We start from the raw sequence: 22,135 nt of genomic DNA on the forward strand, positions 1-22,135 counted from the left end.
TATAGATGTGTCAATATTAAAATATAAAATAAATTGTGATGATTTTTCAACTCTGAACTTAATTTACTTTTCGATCTGACCAATTGAATTGTTAAAATATGTTATGAAATATATGATCCGGGAAATGAAGTATGAGTTCTACAACAGAGTGAAGAACATATTTGATTCCATGAAGGAGAATTTTGTTCATGGAGTTAATGCAAATAAATAGGGAAATATACTTTGTTGGGTGTAGAATTAGAGAACATTAACATGAAGGAGAATTTTGTTCATGGAGTTAATGCAAATAAATAGGAAAATATACTTTGCTGGGTGTAGAATTAGAGAACCATTAAGGTGACAGACTAAAATTTCCAATTTGGTCTTAGTGTTTAAAAACTAAAGCCAGAGTTAACCTTCAGGTGAAAGAAAGTGAGAGCTCTGGAGTGAGAGCCAGTATCCTCCTAGCCTAGCCACAGATTTAGGGACTAAACTTGGGATTAACCAATGATTTTCTATAATATTGTATCAGGGTAGAAAATTAAAACTACTCCTCGAGTCAGTATCCTCCTAGCCTAGCCACTGATTTAGGGACTAAACTTGGGATTAACCAATGATTTTCTATAATACTGTATCAGGGTAGAAAATTAAAACTGATCCTATTTGGCACAATACATACTTGAATCATTTATCTCATCTTATTTTACCAAAACCTCATTGTAGTGGGAAATATGCTTTTTCACATAAGAAATCTTCATCACATAAACATTGTTTAATTGTTTAGTAGTTACTGTTTAAACTTTCTATTTTAGTTTTATTATTAGTTAAATAATTTAGTTCTGATAATATCTCAACATTCAAAATTAGTGACACTAATTTCGTTTTGACTTTCTGTGAATTTATTTAGTAGTTATTGTTTAAACTTTCTATTTTAGTTTTGTTATTAGTTAAATAATTTAGTTCTGATAATATCTCAACATTCAAAATTAGTGACACTAATTTTGTTTTGACTTTCTGTGAATTTAATAGTAAATTTATTATTTCAAATTTAAACCTTCCCCATGGGATCGATATTTGGGGCTTAAATAGAAAGTCCTTTATTACTTGATAACGATACGTATACTTGCATAGAATCCCAACATTAATTATTTAAATTTTTAATTCATGAAATATTGCATCAAGCTTTTGGCGTCGTTGCATAGCGGAGTCAACTATTTAATTTTTACACAACTATACTTCACCGAGATCAAACCCCGACTGGCGTGCCTGGGGTTGAACCTGAAATAATTATGCATTCTTTAAAGATAGATCCAACTTTTAAACATATCATCCAAAAGAAGCACAATTTTGCCCCATATCACTTACTAGCTATTGAATAGGAAGTAAACAAGCTTCTTGAAGCAAAGTTCATATGGGAAGTACATCATCCTACATGGCTGACCATTGTCGTCATGGTGAAAAAAGCTAGTGGTTCATGAAGAATGTATGTCGACTATACAGACGTCAATAAAGCATGTATGAAGGATAGCTTCCCCCCCCCACGCATAGATCAACTTATTGATGAAACTTCCAGACATCAGATGCTTAGCCTTATGGATGCATACTCAGGGTACAATCAAATAAAGACGAACATAATTGATGAGGAAGCCACCTCTTTTCAAACATATAAGGGTTTATTGTTATTAGGATATGTCGTTTGGATTAAAAAATACTGGTGCAACTTATCAACACCTCATGAACAAAGTCTTCAAAAATCTTCTCAGGAATATAATAGAGGTTTATGTTGATGACATGTCAGTAAAAAGCCAGGAAGCATCCCAACACACTTTCATCTGAAGGAGTGTTTCTAACTCCTTCATCAATACATGATGACATGTCGGTAAAAAGCCAGGAAGCATCCCAACACACTTCTCATCTGAAGGAGTGTTTGCAACTCCTTCATCAATACGATTTACGACTTAATCTGACTAAATGTGCTTTCGGAGTTACATCAAGGAAGTTTTTGGGATTCATGGTGACCCATCGTGAAATTGAAGCAAACCCAAAAAAATCAAGGCGCTGAGGGACATGATGCCTCCAAAAAACATCAAAGAGGTACAACAGTTGAATGGTCGTATAACCGCTTTATCTCGCTTCTTAGCTCATTCTGGGGATAAGAATCTACCGTTATTTAAGATACTCAGAGGTGCTTCAAACACCAGTTATCACTAAAAACTCCTTTAGTTGAGTTTGAATTTTGAATTTGAATTTATCGTCATTCTTGATTTGCCTCTACTTTTAAATCTTCCTCCATAATTTCCTATGGATTTGCTGCTTCGAGATCCTCCTCCAGAATTTCCTCTGGATTTGCATCAATTGTCAGAGCTCCTGAAGAAGTTGACTCTGGCAAGTTATGCTGATGGGAAGTAGCAAAAAATGTGGATTTAAATGTTGGAGCTCAGATGCTTGTAACCAAACAGAATCCAAATTTTGACGATTTTTCTATTGGACTAAGAACTTGAAATGTCCTCTATGTCAAGTAGCAATAAACTGGTGATCGAGTAGTGATGCAATTTCATCCCTCAGGCTTGTATTTTTAGGAACACTAATAATTGTGTCTTGTTGAGCCGGTATGTCTATGGTTGATGACACTTGTTGTACATCTCGCATTAGTGGTAGTTGTCTTGGCATCTCTTCGATCATAATGTCTTGGAACTTCTCTAGCATCTTCGTAAATTCGTTGGGAATATGCCGTCGTCCTGTTTAGCCTCTTGGTTCACAACTAACAATACTAGTTGTTCTTTCTTTAGAGCTTGAGTGAATTGTCGAATGGTTAGTACCAGAATGACTTCTACCTTTTTTCGCTTCGGTTGTGCTTCAAATTTAAAGATCTGCAAAGGATCTAAAATGAATTTCTTGTCATTAAATTTAAAGGAGTAAGAATTGGCATTCCTTTCTGTCATAGAGCCAAGGTCGACCCAATAGCAAATGACAAACGGTCATGGGAACCACATCACACTAGGCTTCATCCGAATAACTTTTTCCCATTGTGAACTTCACTAAGCAATAATGCGTAACTAAAATGGGGTTAACTTCATTAACCCAACTTACTCGATAAGGGGTGGGGTGTTTTTTCAGTTTTCAAACCCAAGCATACCACTGCATCATTGGAAATCATGTTCATTCCACTTCCGTTAAACCAACTTACTTGATAAGGGGTGGAGTGTTTTTCAGTTTTCAAACCCAAGCATACCACTGCATCATTGGAAATCATTTTCATTCCACTTCCGTTGTCAATATATGTTTTACAAACAAATATAAAATATTTGCCAACATAGGTTTAGATGTCAAAATTTAGCCCAACTGGTTTATTTATTTATTTATTTATTATTATTATTATTATTATTACTACTATGTCTTTCCCCAAATTTGATATAACATTTCTTGTATGAAACTATTGAGTCATTCTAAAAGCGAGAAAGTTAGAACCAGTTATTTTTAAATAATTTTAAAAATTACTTTTACTATTTATTTCAATATTTAAATGCATGCACGCTGATTATTTGTTTGGGATTTTTTACTTTTTTTCTATTTAAAATGTAAGAAATGAACATGAGAGACGCACGAGTTCATCTTTAACTATCACTATATATATATATTCTTATTTTAAAAATTATTTAGTTTTTTTTAATGTGAACAAATAAAACTAAAAAATATAAAAAATTCATTTTTAGTTCATCTCGTCAAATGTTTATGTGAAATAAATTTTATAAAATATTTAAAGAAGAGGGGTAATTTTGTAATATATCATCTAATCTCATGCCTTCTCTTTATCGCCATACGTGCTGCTGCGAGTATTGAACCATGAAAGACTGAAAAAAATATTAGGTTGGGGCTCCGGATGCATACGGAGTCCAATAGAGAGCCGCCATGTGTAAAGTGGACCATTCAAAATGTATTGAGGTGAATCTTCTTTACACGTGGCGGCCCTCTATTGGACACTAGATGCATCTGGAGTCCTGACCTCATATTCTTTCGAAAAATTGGGGGTTTAAGTTATAAAATATTTAAAGAAGAGGGGTAATTTTGTAAGATATCATCTAATCTCATGTCTTCTCTTTATCGCCATACTGTTGCGAGTATTGAACCCTGAAAGATTGAAAAAAATATTAGGTCGGGACTCCGGATGCATACAGAGTCCAATAGAGAGCCGTCATGTGTAAAGTGGACCATTCACAATGTATTGAGGTGAATCTTCTTCACACGTGGCGGCCCTCTATTGGACACTGGATGTATCTAGAGTCCTGACCTCATATTCTTTCGGAAAAATTGGGTGTTTAATGTGTCGGTGGCGTATTAATCCTTCTTGAAGTTTGTAAATTAACATCATTGTTGATGTTCAAGGAAAAATATATAATTTTAATTGTAACTGTAGCATAAAATTAATGAATTTTTAATTGAGGAAATTTAAAACTAAAATGATTAGACATTTGAATTGAAAGTGATTTTTCACGCCACATGTTTTATTGAGGAAAAAGTTAATAAAGATTTTTTTTTTTTTTTTGTATTTTTAATTTCTTATTGAAAATGACATGAGGACAAATGATTGTATGATAAAGTTTTCATCATATGTATATTTTTTAGATTGTAGAACAGAATAGGCAATTGAAAGAAAAAAAAGAACATTCATATTTTTTTGTAATCTCAACAACTTTTGGATTCCTCATTTTAGCTTTTTTTTTTTTACCCTTTTTTTTTTTGTTGGAAAATATTATTTTCAAATTTAAAACATCACTCGATACATCATTAACCATTTTTTTCATCATTCGACGTGAATTTTAAGGTGTGAAATGAATTTTGAGATAATTTTTTTGACAAAGAACGTTCAGATTTTAATTAAAAATCATTCAAAACTTCGATTTCATAAACTTATAGTCAAACCTACCAGCTCGATGAGACGAACACAATAACACCAAAGGATTTAATACGAAAGTCATTTTTGAAAACTTATAGTGCTCAATTGAAAGATCAAGCATACTCCTAACAAGCTTATACTCAAATCAAGCATCTCAACAAGATGAATCCAATGAGTCCAGTATCACTCAATTCTAATATTGTTAAGGCATTGAAATATCCACAAAATATTGTTCGGTTGAGGGAATCACTCTGAGCCATATGATAGAGTGGTTTGAATTACTTTTTTATTTATAAAGTGGTGTCTCCCGAACTCTATAAATAGAGCCCTAACCCCTTCATGAACAGAAAAATATACCGTAAACCAGAATAAGATCCAAGCTTAAAGAGGTGAATTTGAGATCTAGTGTTAACCTTCAAAGGTCCAACCAGCGCCACCCGCTCCTGCAGCTGCCAACTATCACTGTTTATTACTCCAATAGCAGTCAACCACCATCAACCATCGCTCACCGATCGTCGTAGACCGCCATTAGCAGCCTCTGCTCAGTGCTACGAAGTAACAAAGAATTGCGTGGAGTAATGACTAACATTGCAGAGTAACAAATTATCATACAGAGCAACACATCCTAAAGAAAGTATAATAACGAACTCTGAATATGGTGTAACAATGTCCTGAAGATGGTGCAACGCCCTCCCCACATATAATTTAGTAAAACACTTTGAAGATAGTGTAACGACACACCCCAAATACAGTGCAAAGCGCACCCCAAATATAGTGCAACGATGTGTCTCACTTACGGTGCAACAATGTGCCTCACATATGGTGCAACTATGACCCCCAAAAGTGATGTGATAATGCACCTCACACTAACTGCTTACGATTGTCATACTACATATATGGTGGCTTTCTCAAGATTCTTGAAGCTCTCTCCTTACAACGCACCACCATAACCCTGTAAGACCATCAGTGGTCTACATGGACAGCAAAATATACAACTCCCAAATCCAATATTTATGACTTATGAAAAAAATCACAACTCATGTAACTCCCAACTCCAGCCTCTACAGCTTACATATGTTATTACAGCTCATATAAATCTTAACTCTAGCTTTTGTGGCCTACAAATGCTATGATATTTCATGTAGCTCACAAACCTGGCATTTGTGGCATATAGAAATTATTACAACTCTTGGTTATTACCTAGGTAACCAACTACAACACGACTCACAACTCACGCAGTTCCCAATTCTGACCTTTGCGGCCTATAAATGTTTATGCAACTCCCTCTTACGGCTTATGTGACCAACTGACACATATAAAACAACCATTTATAACTCATATGATCACAATGACTTTCAACAATGGCTTCTATGAAAAGTTGGCTCTACAACCATTATCTACAATATTCATAATGGGCTACTACCTTTATAGCAATCAGTTGCGACCCAAGTCTGCTATCGTTGGGAACTATATCTATTACAACCAGATCACAACATGTTCAAATGCTAATTTCTCCCTCAATTTTCCATGAAATCTCACAGAGTTTGCTCCTAACACTTCATTTAATCTAGTCAAACACATCTATACAGTTGATCAAGCATGGTGTGTTCATTTCTTTCACAAAAGACCAAACCCAAAGCAAAATTTAGGGTTTTTGATCCATACCTTGTCCCAAGAGGTGTAGCCTCAATTGGGCTTGACAGACACAATTGCGTGGACTCCTACATAACTTATCCTTAGCTCAATTTTGAATGAAATCAGCTTTAGTTATGGCTAGGCCAAAGGATGGCTCGGTTTGGTCTTGAGATAGGTTTGAGGCCACAGGAAGGCTCAATTTTGATAGGGGAAGGTCACATAGATCCTAGGAAGCTTTTGGAATAGTTGGTTTGAAGTTTTTGAGAGGTTTAAGTCGGCCCCAAATTATGCTCTGGATTTGGGTTGGGAAATTAGGGCATCCTAATGGGATTAAGGAATTGAGGAGTTGGTGGATCAATTACATATGTCTAGGAGAGGAATTTCTCTATTGAAGGACAAAGGTTTGGAAGTCTAGATGAGGAGCATGATTGTGTTTGGAGCTCTCGGGTTCCTTTTCTTAACCGCCATGGGAGGGCTTTACATGGCTTGGGATAAGCATGGGTGGCTCCTCTATAAGTGCAGGAGGTATGTGAAGCTTTTTTTTTGCTAAGTTAGGGTGTCATTTCCTAGTTTTGGAAGAATTGACCATGGTTGCTCCAACGGGGAAGAGAGAGAAATTTCATGGCTTGAAGGAATCAGAGGGAGTTGTAGGTGTGGTTGTTGAGCTCAACCACGGTTTGGCTTGACCAAGCATGAGAAGATTTAAGTGGGGAAGACTTGGTTGCCAAGTGTAGAAGGAGGGGGTAGGTGTGCTCTCATTTGTCTCTTCTTCCCTTTTTTTTCTTTTTAATTTTGGTCATAGTTAGGATATAGGTCATCCTTTCTCCCGATAGGTTAGTTTGGGTCAAGGATGACCCATTTAAAAATGGGACATGGACTTGGCTCATGTGCTTGGACCTTTGTCATGGAGGATGGGGTAAGGCTTTAGGGTTTACACTTATGTTAAAGTTTAATGGGTTCTAAAATCACTCTTTTAATTAACTAATTAATTAATTAACTAATGAAGAGAATGACATAATTTGACCATATGGTCATGGGTTGACCATAGTGATCATGGGTTGATCATATGGTCAATGGTTGACCATATGGTCTATGGATTAGTTACATGTTTTGAGGTTGACCATAGTGGTCCATGGTTGACATTAGTGGTCATGGTTTGACCACATGGTGCAAAATTGGTCATATGGTCCATGGTTGACCATATTGGTCCAGGATTGACCATATGGTCTGAGGTTGACCATATTGGTTCATGGTTGATCATAGTGTTCATGATTTGACCATATGATGCAAAATTGACCATATCGTCCATGGTTGACCATATGGTTGGGGATCTGATGGGGAAGGTGAAATGACAAATTTTGTCAAAATTTAACTAAATTCGGGTTTGGCCTAACTCATTTTGACTAATTCAGTGTACCATCAAAGTTTGGGACTAAAATGACACATTAGGGTTTTGGACTGATTTTTAGGGTTTGGTGGGGTTAGGGAGGTCATTGGTGAGGCCATGGATCAATTTGTGTAAACCTTTACGAGTACCATTCCTTAAAAAGTGACTCCCTTTACAAGTACATTAAAAAAAATTATTTTCTTAATGACAAATTTGTAGTCTAAGTTAGATATAATAATTTTTTCATTCATCTCTAACTTTTTATTCAAAATTATTTTTGCATGTCTTTTTTGAAGCGTAATGGATTATTTTATTTCCTTATGGCCGTGGATGTAAGTTTACAAAATTTGATTCATGTAAATTATAGTGTTTAGTAATTTTATAATTATTTTATGATTATTGAAACCAATTTGAAACTTTTTCCTTTTCTAACTAGTATAAGAAAAAAAGAATGAAAAGTAAAAGGATGGTGAAAAAAAGATGAAAAATTTTGATGGTTTGAAGAGTTTGTCATTGGAGTACCAAGATGTACGCTGTTCTTGAGTATATGATAAGGCCTTGTAATGTCATTCATAAGAAAAACAAGATGCCTTAAATCATGAGTGGAGAAAACAATATAGACATGAACAAAATGAGCAATTTCCTTATGATTCAAATGTGCTGAGCGAATGAGATCTTAACAATGATTGTAAAGAAAAAATCATAGAAATTTATTGCTCAATGTAGAATATATGTACATTGTCAAAAGCCCCTCCAATAAATTTTATCAAACGTAGAAATATTATTTACTCATATATCTGTATGTATGTATGTATGTATGTATGTATGTATGTATGTATGTATGTAGGTATGTAGGTATGTAGGTAGGTATGTGTGTGTGTGTGTGTGTCTGTATGTATGTAGGTATGTGTGCATGTATTTATTTGTCGTTTGAAAAAAAAGGAGCATGAATCAAATGAAAATCACAAAAAGGTCAATTGATGTAAGGCTATTGCAATTGTTTTTAATTACAAAATTGGTGTTGCTATTTTAGTTATTAAAGATAACAAATGTAAATAGGATAGGTCTTTGGAGTTAGCATGCTTCTTCTCATTTATTCCAATTTAGATATATTTTTTTTGTGTATGAGCGAAATTTTGTTTGCTCATGAAAAATAAATTTGCATGCAAAATTAAATGTACTAGCCTATTAAATTTAAGAAAATATAATTATTTAAGCATATTATTAGTTGGAGTCAATTTGATATTATATTTGAAAAAAAAATATTAAAATCTTTAATTACTTAAGAAAAAATTTCTTTGTTAATGTTGACACATACATTTTCTTAAAAAAAGTGTAATACTTATTATAAAGGAAAATAATGTTAATGAAATATATAAAATGGAGTGATGTCATGTCTTGTTGATACATTGGATTCAACAATTATAATGATATCACATGATTGTAAAAATGATATTATATATATAAAATATAATACCAAAAATATAGGAGCTAAACATTTACTGATGATTTTTAAAAGACCAAAAAAATCTAATATGTAAGCTTTTCAAGAACATATGAGCATTATAGGATAAGCAAAAACTCAAAATAATAAAAAAAAAACACAATAATAAGATAGAATTTGCCAACTTTGTCATTGATTTTCAAAGGCATTGCAAATCTCAATAGCATTTATGGCTTGCAAAGAAGGGTATGATAAGAAGCCTTCAGACATGACTACTAAATGAGAGTATAATGAAATTGTTGACTCTTAGATATTGAGTCTAGATCTATTTAATCATCATAAATAAGATTTAATTATGATATTCAGGAGTAACGGCTACCAGAGTCTATAGTCCTTCACATTTATTCTTTTAAAATGATAGCTACCTAACTAAAGTTATATTCACACTTGATCTTTTAAATCTATGATTTCATGATGCAGCAGAAAAATAGAATAGAAATTAATGAACTCATTAATCCTCCTAAAATAAGAAACTCAAAAATTAAAGTAGGAATGTATCATACAAAGAAATGAAAAAAAAAAAAAAAAATTTATCAGTGGCTGCTAAAAAGTTGCTATTTTAAGAAAGTGTTGATATCTCTGGTTCTAGCAAGAGAACAAACAACAATTTATAATATTGGACTCCCACAATTGAGAGGGAAAAGAGAATAACTAATGCATATCCCCTTCTCCACATTTAGCCCTTATTTATATAAGAAAATGATCAAATTTCCAAGAAAAAAATGCCATGGCTGAGCTCTGAATATTTTAAAATAATAATAAAAAAATTGTTATAGCTACCACAGTTTTTTGAACAATTTCTTCTGCAAGCTAAAATCCCAAACTAGCCCTTAGAAAAGGAGATTAATTGCAGAACTTTATAAAGAAGATTTCTCACATGAACTCTTAAGACGCGAAAAAGATTGACAATCCAGACAAAAGTACAGGAAATGTACGTGTTTCCATGTTTATGAGAATAAGAACTTCTATCAAGAAATTCATATGACAACGCACAAAAATCTACAACATATTCAAGTAAATAAATAAACGAATAAGACATATTAATGTTTTTGGACCACGTATAGGTTAATGGATATTTTATTGGGCCTCCCTCAGGTTTTTTCGGAGCACAAAAACTCATTGATAAAACCTAATGATAAAACTGGATGTTAAAGCAAAAAATTCAAGCAGATCATAAGCTGGAATAGGCATATGTAGGTGCTGGCAGGAAAGGGAAAGGAGCAGCGGATGCATACGCTATTAGCGGACGTGCCGTTCGAAAATGAGCCGGTTGGATATTCCTATTCTCATCCTCGAATTCTTCATTTTCATTAATCAAAAGCTCCTCGGTAGGACTTGATCCAACAAGCAGTGATTCCACTTCAGTCTTTGGCACTCTGTGAAAAAGCAAGCCAGACATAAATACATAAATAAAGGGAGATAAAGAAGGCTGGCATAGAACATCCTCCTTGCAGTATTAGTTGTCCTCTCACGAAGAAATAGCAAAGCTGCTGTGCCTATTAACAATGTCATGAAAGATGACTCTACAGCGAACCATTTCGAAGTGATACCCCCTGCAAAAACAATTCCCAGTATTAAGAACTTGTGCTACATGATGCAAATGCATATTCAGGCTATATTTAGGAGGTCGATTTCAAATAATATTAATAATAGTAATGGGGGCAAATTTGCAATAATTTCAAAAAATACTTCCACGCTATTGATGAAAAAAGACTATGTAAGTAACATTTTTTACTTTTCTTTAAAATAAGAAAAGATTAAAATAATTTCTGGCTTCAATTTAAATAATACTCCCACCAGACACCCTTTCTCTCGCATAATGCAAAAATAACACCCTTCCACCAACAAATGACTCCATTGCTAGAGAAGGGACGAAGTTGGTGGATTAAATCACCAGAAAGCTTAAATAAAACTCACGAGTACCTCAGCATTAAATCCACTCAAAATGATGCATCCCATTAGGAGCACACAATTAGCAGATGTGCAGGTTGTTATCGATACCATGTGTTCCAAAGAGAACATACGTGCAATTGCGCGCACAGAATTTCTGAAAGTTACTAGCCAATGAGATTTTTTGTTCCTTTTCTTGCCAAAGCCTATGAGCTCTCCAATTGATAGCAGATGTCACTAGAAAGAGTTGGCAAATAAGATGCATGCAATGACACCATTATCAAGGAACTTCTTTAATCGATCAAATATTCGATCAATCGTATCTCAAACAAGTAGGGATGTTTAGGGTGCCCTTAAATTAGTGAACAGTTTCTCGATTTCATCCCCCATGCACATTTGGATAATTGGTTACAATTTAAGTATCTCTACGCCTAAAGTTATAGAAGCACCAAAATAGGCTTTGTTGAGTTTGATGAGATACAAAGATGAATACCTAGTTGAATCTAGTCAACCTGAAGAAGCCATCTTGCCAGAATTATTGCATGGGATTCACTAAAATAGAGATTTCTAATGGGATCCTGAAACCTACCATGATGCTGTATTTTGCAGGGTCCCACATGAGGATCGAAATACTGAAGGAAATCCATGCACATTGGCTAGCTGTTACAAAATCCCATGCAAGCTCATTGACCCAAGCTATGTCTGGCGACAAAAGGAACGGATGTGCATAGGAAAGAATAAGAATAATGAAGGTCAAAATAAGGAAGACAATCCAGTTATAATTTAGATCAGTTGACTTTGGATATATCCTAACTCATAAGTAAATGTCAACCTTGACAAATATTGCACTAATCCATAAGAAAAAAAAAACAGAAAAGAAAAGAACTAGGTCATTCCGAGTATAGCTAGGTAGAGAATACAGCACCGTGCACCATTTTACCCAAATGGACACAAAAACATTCAAAATTTTACACCTAAGCATTCGATTTGATCTTCAATTGCAAAAATTGAAAAGGTTCTTTTTTCACTTTTGCATAATTAATGTGAATTATGATTCAGTTATAAGAAACATGGTGTTATTGGCTACAAGTATTTCAAATAAAAGTATACAATGTGACAACAGAAATAACCTATAAGAAGCTAGAACTCACAATCATAAGCTAGAAATCCCAACGGAAGCAGATAGAGGCAGTTCCGTAAAGAAACGCATGCAGTTGCAGTTCTCCAACCAGAAACATCAGAAAAAGAAAACATCTTGAACCTGAGTCAACAATAGCACTTGTAAGTGGCAAACACATTTCAATAAGCAACAAAAAAAAAGATACAAAAACTGCGAGCATGTTCATTAGACTTCGCTGAGACATGAAAAAGCATACCCTCCAGCAATATAGTCACCGCGACACAAGTAGGCAAGAGCCATAAAATGAGGAATCTGCCAAAAATATAAAGCAGCTGGAAGGAGCATGGCATTGAGTGAAACCTCACCGGAAGCAGCAGCCCACCTAAAAATAAGGTTCATCTGGTAAAGCTACGAATTTCTAAGGAATTCTACAACTAAATCACAAAATAGATAGATCAAGATAATATAAGTCCATTCAAATGAAAAACATCACATAGAGAACTCGAATTAAATAAATTGCTGTACCATGGACAATAATTGCAAAGAATCAGTTTAAGTTTTCCTCACATCATTTATGCTTAATTTATACAAATCATAAAAAACTGTAGTTGGCAGATATAGAATCTAGTGGCTAAAAAAAAATAATTTTTAAGGAAAGAGGGAGAGGGCTGGCAGCAAGAGAAGGCAGGCCGGTGGAACCTGCATAGGAAGCGAAGTTCAAGTTGTCATACAAAAGACAGATATTTCATGCGCTGCCTTAATTATATGCAATATAGATGGATGGCTTATTATCACACAAAAAAAGCTCATAGGATCTCTTTCCTTTCAGCTTTTAAATTTTCAAGAATAATTTTAAGCCACAGCAATTCAGAGATTCCCATTGGCAAAAATTTGAATCCGGCTTCAATAATGCATCTTAATTTCAAATTTATTTTATTCTTCTCCAAGTAACTAGATTACCTAACAGGAATTTACAATATCTTAAGTTTGACCTCCTGTCAATCATACTTCCTATATAATCAGTATCTATGCAGGCTTCAAAATGTCAGCTCCTCCCATTTTTGAATAAAAATCCTTTGCTTAGGGGTTTCTTTAAGATATCATTAACAGTCAATGCACCGTCCTAAGAGTTGTTCATTAAGATTGTGCATAACTTAACTCACCAGTCTTCAAGAGTAACCCAGAGTTTAAAAATAAAATCCATAGGACATTCAACAATCTTGCATCCCAAGTCACCTGTTTCTTTTAACATGTTTTTAATACATTTTTGTTGAGATGTGACAATTCCATGTTGTGATCACCAAACAAGGAGACGATTCATATCAAGCAACATTATAATAAAAAAAATGTGAGTGTGTTTATGTATAGATATAGATATAGATAAATGTGTGAATGTGCGTGCGTGTGTCTGTGCGTGCGTGCGTGCGTGTATGTCTGTGCGCGCGTGCGTGCGTGTATGTCTGTGCGCGTCTGTTCTTGTATTATTAAGCCTTTGCTCGGTAGCTTGATATCGAATTTCTAGCATTTTTATTTTATATATTGAGCTTTCTTGCAATTTATGCATCATTAGAAATCTTTATTAATCATCTTCATTAGATGTGGCTGCTTGTGCTCCTCAATAGAAGGGAATTTCAAGTAAAAATATTTTGGCAGCCTGTCACGAAGTCCTAACCTCATGATTTTATTAATAATCATAACTCCTTTTATCCCTTTTTATTCCATCCGAATGATAGCAATAACTTCATGTAGACAACAAAATCCCTCTTTTTTCAAGAATTTGCACTCTTACAACATCAAACTCCATATTTAATCCAGCAAGAAAACCATAAATTCAGTTTTTGCCAACAAACCTTTCAAGGAAGAATGCATCTTTGCTACATTCCATACTGATGCATTGATAATGATACAAAAAGCAAAATAAAAAACACACATGCATTAATTAGGAAATAATTGAATTTCATAACTAGGGCATCACCAAGTAATAAAGGTGGGATTACTTTGCTGAGGTCTAATGCCAAAGTTGGAACAATTTTCGGCTTTCCTTCAAAAATGGTGTACACTTTTTGACTATTTATGATTGTTCTTTCTATTGAAACAAATCGGGTGAAAGGATACTATGTAATTCTGCAGTTGATATTCAGTAACAGATCTCACTTTCAGATAAACCTAGGACCAAAAGAATATGGGTAATATTGTGATCCATAAGAAGAACATTTGTGAAAGTAATTGTGTGTGTGCGCGCGCGCGCGTGTGAGAGAGAGAGACGGAGAGAGAAATAAGGCTACAATGATGAAGACCACAAATGATAAAATTAAGTGAAAGAAAAACAATTGAAGAAATAAAGGTTTGCCAGTTCTAGGCAACAAAGCAATGAAAACTGTAGCTCATAAAAAAGCTAAGAAAAAAGCCTACCATGACACGAATTACAAAGAATTAGTTATAATTTTCCATTTCATCATTTATACCTAATTTATACAAGTTTGGAAGAACTCGTGTAGTGCTAAAATACACCTTTTATAAGCAAAAAAATAGCGCTATAGAATTAATTACAATCATAAAAACCTTTAGATCCATAAGGCAGTAGCAATAAACAAGTGCATCAATGAGATGGAAAAGTAAATTAGGAAAGAAAGAGAGGGGAAGCAGCAAGAAGAAAGTTGGCAAGACTGACTGAGGGAAAAAGAAGCAGATCCAATGCATAGGAGGCAATACAAAAATTCTCACACGTGGAAAAGGCAAATGTTTCATAGCATGGATCTTACTAGCAACAAAAAGATATCAAAAGGGGTGTTGGGATGTAGATGCATATAAATAAATAATGCCTGCTACCAATACTGTCAATGGATTGGGATAATTATGTGCGAAAGCTAATACTTTCAAAAGGCGTGAATGAAAAAGAAAGAAATCACAATATTTAAATATACTGGTGGTTTACTAGAAATTGCTAATTTATTAAGAATTAAGTGTTGCTCCAGGAAAAGTTATTAAAAAATGTAGCAACACACCCAAACTTGAGCATGTATAAAAAAAGATCTTACATTATTAGACTTGAATGAAAATATGACACTTAATAGGGCATAATGAAGAAAAAGGATTCATGTAGCCAGCTCCAATGTGGGATAAAGATTTACTGTTGTTATACACACGCACACACACTCAAACACGTGCACAACATATATGCAAAGCCTTGAACCTAAGACTACTTGGTTGAAAAACAAAGCTCTCAACCATTAGGCCAAGGTGGCTTAAAAAGAGGAATACACGCAAGTAGACAGTGTTTCTGTTTTAACTTCTATAACCATATTATAAATAAATAATATTGAAAAGAGAAAGTGGCTAGAAAACTTCTTTTGGTCATTCTCCCATGAAGTATTTCTACACAGAACAATGTTAAAAGTAATTGAAAAAAAAAACTAGTAAAAATATTAAAATTAAAGAGTATTCCCCATAACTTTCTATCTTAACTGGCAAGAAAAGAAAACAATCCATGACACTCCCATTTCTAATTAAACACATGGATCCATGGCCGTGTTTTTTTTTATTTATTTAGCATTTAAATTCATCGCTCTTTTCATTCCTTATTTAGTAATATTAATGCTACTTATTTTGTCAACCTTTAGATAAGTTTTAACACTCTCTCAAATTGGATGGTGGAGATTTATCATTTCAAATTTGTTAAAACTATTTTTTAATCAAGATTGCAAAGTCCTTTGATAAAAACATCAACAAATTGACTTCTTATTCATATAGCGTGCATATTAACCAACTTTCTAGATGGTCTCTTTTGAAATGTCAATCAACATCCACTTGTATGTTCGCTCATATTATTCATATTGTTGATGCCATATCTATTGCAACATTAAGTACTCAAAGATTTTTTTTCATTTGATTTTAAATCATCTAGTACAATTTTAATCCATTAGAGTTAAGTATCTCGAGCAATTGCTCTAATTTTTTTTATTCAACATTTGATCAAGAGACATTAATTTGTATCTTGCTTTTCCATCACTCAATAATACTAAATCACTTGTATCTTGCTTTTTCATCAATAATACTAAATCACTGAGTTGTATGCAATGTCCTAGAGCAGATCTCCATTTAATTTAAGATCCAATATATAGTGTTTTTATAGAAAATCCATCTTTCAAAATTTGATTTTAAATATCTGAAAATTTTTGTGAGCGGCTTGAATGTGAGATTTCTTTGGTTTGTACATAAACTTGCATATAAGACTTACTGCACAAGCGACATCGAGATGGGTGTTAGATTCATAAATTAGATTCTCAACTAATATTTCATATTATCCAATGTCGACTATTGCATCATCTATTTCATTACAGAGTTAATTTAGTTTGAATTTCCCATGGCTTGGAATCAATTTTTTAACTCTCAAAGGAAACTTAATATAATTTTGTTAAGAGCAAAATTATTTATATGGGAGAGCTACTTTATACATAAGAAGTTTTTAACCTTATCAAGTTATTTGATTTCAACCTGTGACAAATTTTTTCTTGAGTAATTTTTTTTCCTTTCATTATCATCACCATTAACACTGCCTTTGCCAAGTCCCAAGCCCTGAATTCGAAAAGTGGAGGGTTTTGTTAGGTAGTCAATAACCAGCATAATTTTTTTGTCGAAAAATCGTGACATGAATCATTTAAATTATTATGTAAATGTAGGGCGTCCCTTGAAAATAAAACATTATATGGTCTGAATACAGTGAAAAATATGCAAGTGCAGCGACATTGAGGCCCTGGTGCAGTGTCAAATAAGCAAGAGTTCTCACATTATGAACAGAAACAAACAAAGAAGTTAGTTTATGAAACTATTATTAGGATAAGATCTTAGAATACGAGTAATATCACAGGTAAATTAATGAAATTAGCAGATATATGATTCATAAGAAGATAAATATGTTATGCATCCAAGAAATTAAATGGGTTAGAGAAAAAGCTAAGAAGATTGATAGTTTAGGTTATAAACTTTGGTATTCAGTTTATAATCTTAAATCTTATACTATTGCTTGTCATACAGAGATTTTTTTTTAAATTTGCCTATTGTTACTTGTTAAACATTAGATGTATAATTTTTTTTTTAAAAATTTTTTTTTTTAAAAATTGAGCTGACAGGTTAAACGGGTCGGGTTCAGGTTAACCGTGTCAGGGTCGATTCGGGTCTGGGTTTAGTTTTTCAACCCGTTTATTATTCGTGTCGGGTTCGGGTTGACCCGATTCGGGTCGGACCTGAACTGGACCCGCTGACTTAAATTGACATCCTTAAATTGAAATATAATGTTGTAAATATTAATAGAATTGAAGATAGAATTATAACTCTAAAGATTGTTTTTGATACTAAAGTTTTTAATGTTATATGCGTTTATGCTCCTAAAGCAGGTTTCAATATAGGTTCTAAAGAAAAATTTTGGTATGACCTAAAAGAATTAATACAAATAATATTTCTTGACAAAAAAAATTTTAATGGAAGACATTTAAATAGACGTCTTGGTAAAGTGGTAGAAGATTTAAGAAATATTTATTAGAGTGATTAATGAAGAATTTAGGACCATATTAGATTTTGTTTTGACTTATGATTTTGTTATTGTATTACTTTATTTAAAAAAGAGATAAGCATATTATTATTTATAAGAATAGATCTAATAAAACACATTTATTTTCCTATGAGAAAAATAGATCTTCAAGAATGTAAAGATCATTCCAAGTGAAAATTTAAGTACTCAATATAAAATATTAGTTCTAGATTTTAAGATGAAGAGTTGTAAGAGAATACAATGAAATATTGTCATAGAATTTGATGAGGGCACTTAAAAAATAAAATCATTTTTATGAGTAAACTTTAAGGTTTCAAGATTTGAGATGAACATCAAGAAGCTAATTTTTTGTAGGATACAATAACAAACACTATTAAAGTGGCAAAGATATGTTGGAGAATCAAAAGAAAATGTTATTATAAATAAAAATAGTTTGTGGTGGAATAATAATGAGCAAAAAAATATAAAATACAAGAAGGGTTATAAAAATTGTCTTAAATATAAAAGCTTAGGGAACTGAAAAAACATTTAGGGTGGCCCGTATGAAGTCTAAAAGAACAATTTGTAACACTAAGAATTCAGCTTTTAATAATTTTTATAATATATTCAATACTAAAGAGGGTAAAAAATATAAGTATAAACTAGTCAATCAAGGAAAAAAACAGTAGTGATTTAATTCAAGTAGATTGTTTTAAAAACAAAAATCAAAAATTGTTTTTCTTAGAGAAAAATATTCAACATAAGTGGATGAGTTATTTTGATAAAATTTTCAATAAAGTTTCTAAAAATATGATCGGTCTTAATGATCTTAATATCATTAATAATAATAAAACTTTTTATTTTTATCGTTGAATTAGTTAAAAGAAAGTTGAGAAGACTAAAGAAAACTAAGGATAGAAAATTAATAGGGCTTGATGATATTAAAATTGAAGTGTAGAAATATCTAGAAGATTTGGGAGTTTCTTGGCTTATTAAACCCTTTAATATTATTTCAAAATTAAAAAAAGCTTGAGTGGAGGAAAAGTATTTTGGTTCCCATTTTTAAGAATAAAAGGGATGCATAAGAGTGTACATATTATAGAGTAAGTTAATGAGTCATACTTTAATATTATGGGTGAGGGTAATTAACATAGGTTAAGACGTGATATAAAGATTTCTCATAATCAGTTTAGATTTATGCGTGCAAGTCTACTATGAAAGCTATACATTTATTTGAGAAGTTTGATGGAGAAGTACAGAGAGAGCAAGGAGGATTTACATATGATTTTTATTGATTTAGAAAAAGCTTACAACAAGGTTCCAAATAGTTTGGAGTGCTTTAGAAAAGAAAGGTGTTGATATGACTTATATTAAAGTCATTAACAATATGTATTCTATAGTTGTAACTTGTGTTCGAAGAGGAGGATTGCCCAAGTATTTTCCTATTTCAGTTAGCTTACATCAGGAATATCTTTTTGCTTTAGTTATGGATGCTCTTACGAGACATTTGCAGGATGTTGTGCCTTGATTTATTACTTTTCTTAATGATATCCTCTTTGTGGATAAGGCTAGAGAAACAGTTCAGGAAAAACTTGAATTATGAAATCTACATTGGAGTCTAAAGGCCTTCGTTTGCGTAGATCTAAAACTGAATACATGGAGTATAATTTTAGAAGTAGCAGCTCTAGTAGCAAAGTTGTAAATATGGGTGAACACATTAAAATGTGTGAATGTTTTTTATATTTAGGTTATATTGTTCAAATTAAAGATGATATAGATTGGGATTTTATTAGTAAAATTCTGGTTGGTTAGTTGGTTGAAGTGGAGGAATGAATCAGGCCTATTGTGTGATAAAAAAGTATTGCTTAGACTTAAAGAAAAATTTTATAAAATAGTCGTGAGATCTGCAATGCTATATGGCACAAAATGTTGGCCTTTAATAGAGTATCATAAAACAAAGTTAAATGTTGCTGAGATAAGAATGCTTAGGTGGATGAGTGGCTTGATAGTTAGAGACAAAACACCAAACAAATTTATCCATAAAATGGTTGGTGCAGCTCCATTGGCAGACAAGATTATAAATAGTCGTCTTAGATGGTTTGGTCATAATAAATGTCGACATCTGATGATCTGGCTAAGGGAGTAGATGTTTTAAGTTCGACTTACGTTAAGAAAGGCTGAGGCAGTCCTAAAAATACTTGGGCATATTGTATAAAAAAAAAGATATTAATCTATTAGAATTAAATTAAAATATAACACTCAATATAATAACTCAATGGAGAATAAGCATTCATATAGCCGACCTTACTTAGTGGGATAAAGGCTTCTTTTTCTTGTTGTTGTTATTGTATCATCACCATTAACAATTATATGAAAGTATTTTTCACGTCGTATTGTTGCATGGATCATTCAAGGTTAGCCACCTAAAAAAATAGGATATGACTAGTATTTATTTTCATAATAGGAGCAAAGATTTTTGATAATCCATCTCATATGATTGAATATATGTTTTTATTACTGACCTTGCTTCATGTTATTTCAGGTTTTCATTTGTTTTATATTTTAATGAAAAACTTCACTTGTATCTTACAAATTTCTGTTCATTCGGCATCTCAATAATTTCTTATAGGTGATTTTTTGGGAATTCATCTCTTCTCTTATAACATCCTTTCAATTCATATTTATTAATTTCTCAAAATAGGAGAAATTTTAATAAAGTTGGAGCTAGTGTTTATAAAACATAAAGTATATGAGAGTTTTTGAAAGGACATCTACTTGGTTATGCAGGTTTAGAGGAGACTATAAGGCAATAGATTATTATTATTATAGGGTTACCTGACAATGGCTTTGACCCTTAAGCATATTAGGCTTTGGAAGAGCTTTATAAACCTTGTATAAACCTCGAGTAATCATGTTCTTGTCATTCTGTAGCTGGAATATTGAAATAAGTATTAAATTCGTCAAATTTTCTTTTATTTGGTTGCTTTCCCCCGTAAAATTAATTTGAGCGAAGAAACGGTCATTATCAAAAAGTGATAAATTAGAAAGTGTCAATTTTTTTGCTGATTAAATGGTATTTATATCTCATTAAGTGAAGGAAAATCCTAGAATAACACATTTAAGCGCCTTGGGATATAACTTTTATTTATTTGTGGGTGTGAACATATGACAACGGATAAATTTTTAAAGAAACTTTGAGAAAATAATTATTTATGAGAACAAATTCAGTAAAAAATAGTTCTACTGACTTTTGAAAATAATCATTCTCCAGAGTATTCTCCAAATGAAATATATAAAGGTGTCAAAAATTGATCTGACATGCAAACTCAACTAAAAAAATTCGTAATTAATTTGACTTAATAAATTTTTGGGTCGAGTTCAAATCAAATAGCTTAAAAGTTTAATTTTTTCGGGTCAAGTTTGGATTGATTCCTTGTCGAAATTGACTTGAAATTAGCCAGAATAAATGTAATGCATAATATTAAAAGGGTTACATGGGTAGAGTTCGAATCAATCAAGTTAAAGACGACTTGAGTTTGAGTTAGATTTTCTAACCTGTTCAATATTCAGGTCATTTGTGTCAAGCAGTTCCAAGTCAGATTAATTTCAAGTTAGACCAAAACCTAACCCATAAACCTGATTTAACACTCCGAAAAACACGTGAAGATTCAAAAAACTCATCGATATCTTACAAGAACTTTATTTTGGAAAAAAAGAGTCCTAATAACTTTTAGTGTCAATTTTTCTTTTTCTATCATCATATTTTATTATGGGGGTATTAGAGCAAAAAAAATGATGAATAATACATTCTTCATTGAGAAAAATATATATAATTTAGTTAAAAACAATCTCAAGCATTTTAATACTATTTCTTTTCAAATTTTAACATCAAATTATTTTTTTATAATAGAGATAAATATGAAGAGAACGTGAACAACATCATATCTTTTGTTTGAGAGGAGAAATTAATGCATTTTGAGGAAAACTGTGATGCACAGATACTTCTAATTAAGTTGTGCAGTATTGGGCATGTATTGAATAAAAATATCTCTAACATGTGTCGAACACGAGACAAAAGTGCCCAATTTAAATAATATTAAAAAAAAGACAAACGTGTCCTAAATTAATTAGTTAAAAATTTTCAAAAATAATACTAAATTTTAAAAAAATTATGTAAAATTTAAGAATGGTTTAGATAT

At 32.5% G+C, this 22,135-nt stretch overlaps 1 protein-coding gene across 1 annotated transcript in view; it reads right to left on the reverse strand.

Moving 5' to 3' along the window:
- Positions 1 to 10,290: 10,290 nt before the first annotated feature.
- Positions 10,291 to 22,135, reverse strand: part of LOC110020579 (protoheme IX farnesyltransferase, mitochondrial-like) — a gene marked incomplete at its 5' end in the record, with an annotated part of 39,401 nt that continues 27,556 nt past the window's right edge. The window contains 4 exon segments of the mRNA XM_020718723.1: positions 10,291 to 10,804; positions 10,807 to 10,952; positions 12,441 to 12,550; positions 12,666 to 12,791. Coding sequence (XP_020574382.1) covers positions 10,571 to 10,804; positions 10,807 to 10,952; positions 12,441 to 12,550; positions 12,666 to 12,791 — 616 coding nt within the window. The 3' untranslated portion in view covers positions 10,291 to 10,570.

This window comes from Phalaenopsis equestris, unplaced genomic scaffold (assembly GCF_001263595.1).
Source record: "Phalaenopsis equestris unplaced genomic scaffold, ASM126359v1 Scaffold000103, whole genome shotgun sequence".
NCBI lineage: Eukaryota > Viridiplantae > Streptophyta > Magnoliopsida > Asparagales > Orchidaceae > Phalaenopsis > Phalaenopsis equestris.